The following is a 1,928-nucleotide window of genomic DNA, read 5'->3' as shown; positions in this document are numbered from 1 at the left end:
ATTTTTTTCAATCGAATCTTATAATCAGATCTGTACCACTTATTAATAAATAATGCGAGAATAAGATCGAGATACGATTTTTACGTGAAGAATCCTTAAGGAAAAAAACCACGGACATCAATCGGCAATCTTCCATGTAGAGAGAGTTATAAAATAGGGAATATAAAACCGTCTTGCACTCCCTTACAGGCTTACAAAATATATATTTAGAGTGAATAATATTGAACAGTCTAGATCAAATCATCTTCTCGTGTTCACATCGGTTGAAGAATCCAGAACCATTTGATACGGCACGGCAGAAGTCTTTCGCCTATAGCCTGAACGCACCAGCCGAGCGACCGGATTTTGCCTTCTTGGGCAATCCTTCATCAAACCATTTGGCACGGCACGTGCATCTGTGCAGGTTCACATGCATGTGGAAAGTCGAAAGACCACTATATATTTGGTGGATGCAGGCCTTGGTACCCCCAAAATTTGTATGCATCCCATGCTCGGCTAGTTACTCGAACCATCAGACAAAACCGCCCAGGGCTACGGCAGAGCAAGAACAGAGCCTTTGTCTAGGAAAGAAAAAATGGCCACCACTGCCAGAGCTGTAGCCTCAATGGCGATCTTCCTCCTGGTTGCTCTCTCCGCCACCCACATGGCGTTCTCCCTCCGCCCCGGCGCCGGCCTCGGCGTGTGCCGCGCCAGCGGCTACCTCCCCGGCCGGTCCGGCAACTGCGAGAAGAGCAACGACCCGGACTGCTGCGAGGACGGCAAGAAGTACCCGCAGTACCGCTGCTCGCCGCCGGTGACGGCGAGCACCAAGGCCGTGCTGACGCTCAACAGCTTCGAAAAGGGCAAGGACGGCGGCGGCCCGTCGGAGTGCGACAACGCGTACCACAGCGACGAGGAGAAGGTGGTGGCGCTCTCCACGGGGTGGTTCAGCAACATGGCGCGCTGCGGGCACCGCATCAGGATCAGCGCCAACGGCAACTCCGTGTACGCCAAGGTGGTAGACGAGTGCGACTCCGTCCACGGCTGCGACGACGAGCACAACTTCGAGCCGCCCTGCGACAACAACATCGTCGACGCCTCGCCGGCGGTCTGGGACGCCCTGGGGCTCGACCAGAGCCTCGGCATGGTGGACATCACATGGTCTGAGGAGTGAGAGCCTGTGACCGGGTTGTGTCTGCTCTATCTGGTGTCACTTAGCACATGCTGTGTATGTAGAGGATACAGGTCTTGGGCTCATTACCCTGCATTAGCGTACTGTATGCCACGTCATTACTGCATATATGGAATAAATAGTGCATGCAGCATATAGTGAGCACTAATAGTGAAGGTCCGCGTCGCTCCTCCTCGGGCGACACGGGCGGAACCCTAGCACCCGGCGCCGCTGCCCCTTACAGTGCCGCTCCCCTCTTGCCATCGCTCGAGCGGCCGTTGGAAGCCTGCGCGGCTGCAAAGATGGTGGCAGCAGGGCTACACCGCCCTCCTCCTCTCCTTTCCTCTCCCTCGCGCTCTCTTTGGTGGTTGGCCTCGTCCATGGCGGCGGCGGTTGGCTCGGCCGTCCGCGACCAAATCCGTCCGCTCTCATTGGTGGATGGCCTCATCCATGACGGCGGCGGTTGGCTCGGCCGTCCGCGACCAAATCCGCCCGTTGGCCTCGTCCATGGCGGCGGCGGTTGGCTCGGCCGTCCATGACCAAATCTGCCCAGTGAATGGTCGGATCCGCACCCCCGGCCGTCGGATCTGCTACCCGGGGCCTCGGCATGTAGGGGACATGCGGCGGTGGTTGTTTCTTGCGGCAGCAGGGGCGGAGCCCATCGACGGCAGCGTGGCACCGGCGCCCGATGTTGCCCGGCAAGGGTGTGCAGCGCGGCTGGCGTGCGGCTCAGCTCAGCTCGGCTACTGCGGTGTCCGCTGATAGGTGGCGCTCTCCA

The 1,928-nt window shown here is 58.3% G+C and overlaps 1 protein-coding gene across 1 annotated transcript; it reads left to right on the top strand.

Moving 5' to 3' along the window:
• Window positions 1–300: 300 nt before the first annotated feature.
• Window positions 301–1,153, top strand: LOC117835323 (putative ripening-related protein 5). The gene has a single exon (XM_034714681.2). The coding sequence runs from the start codon at window positions 575–577 to the stop codon at window positions 1,151–1,153; it is 579 nt and encodes a 192-aa protein (XP_034570572.2). The 5' UTR covers window positions 301–574.
• Window positions 1,154–1,928: the final 775 nt, after the last annotated feature.

The sequence above is a fragment of the Setaria viridis genome, chromosome 9, assembly GCF_005286985.2.
Source record: "Setaria viridis chromosome 9, Setaria_viridis_v4.0, whole genome shotgun sequence".
Classification (NCBI taxonomy): domain Eukaryota; kingdom Viridiplantae; phylum Streptophyta; class Magnoliopsida; order Poales; family Poaceae; genus Setaria; species Setaria viridis.
This window is presented reverse-complemented; position numbering and strand designations above follow the sequence as displayed.

Bases quoted from the DNA above. Each gene is read 5' to 3' on its own strand.
- LOC117835323 (XM_034714681.2), top strand. From the start codon at position 575: ATGGCCACCACTGCCAGAGCTGTAGCCTCAATGGCGATCTTCCTCCTG.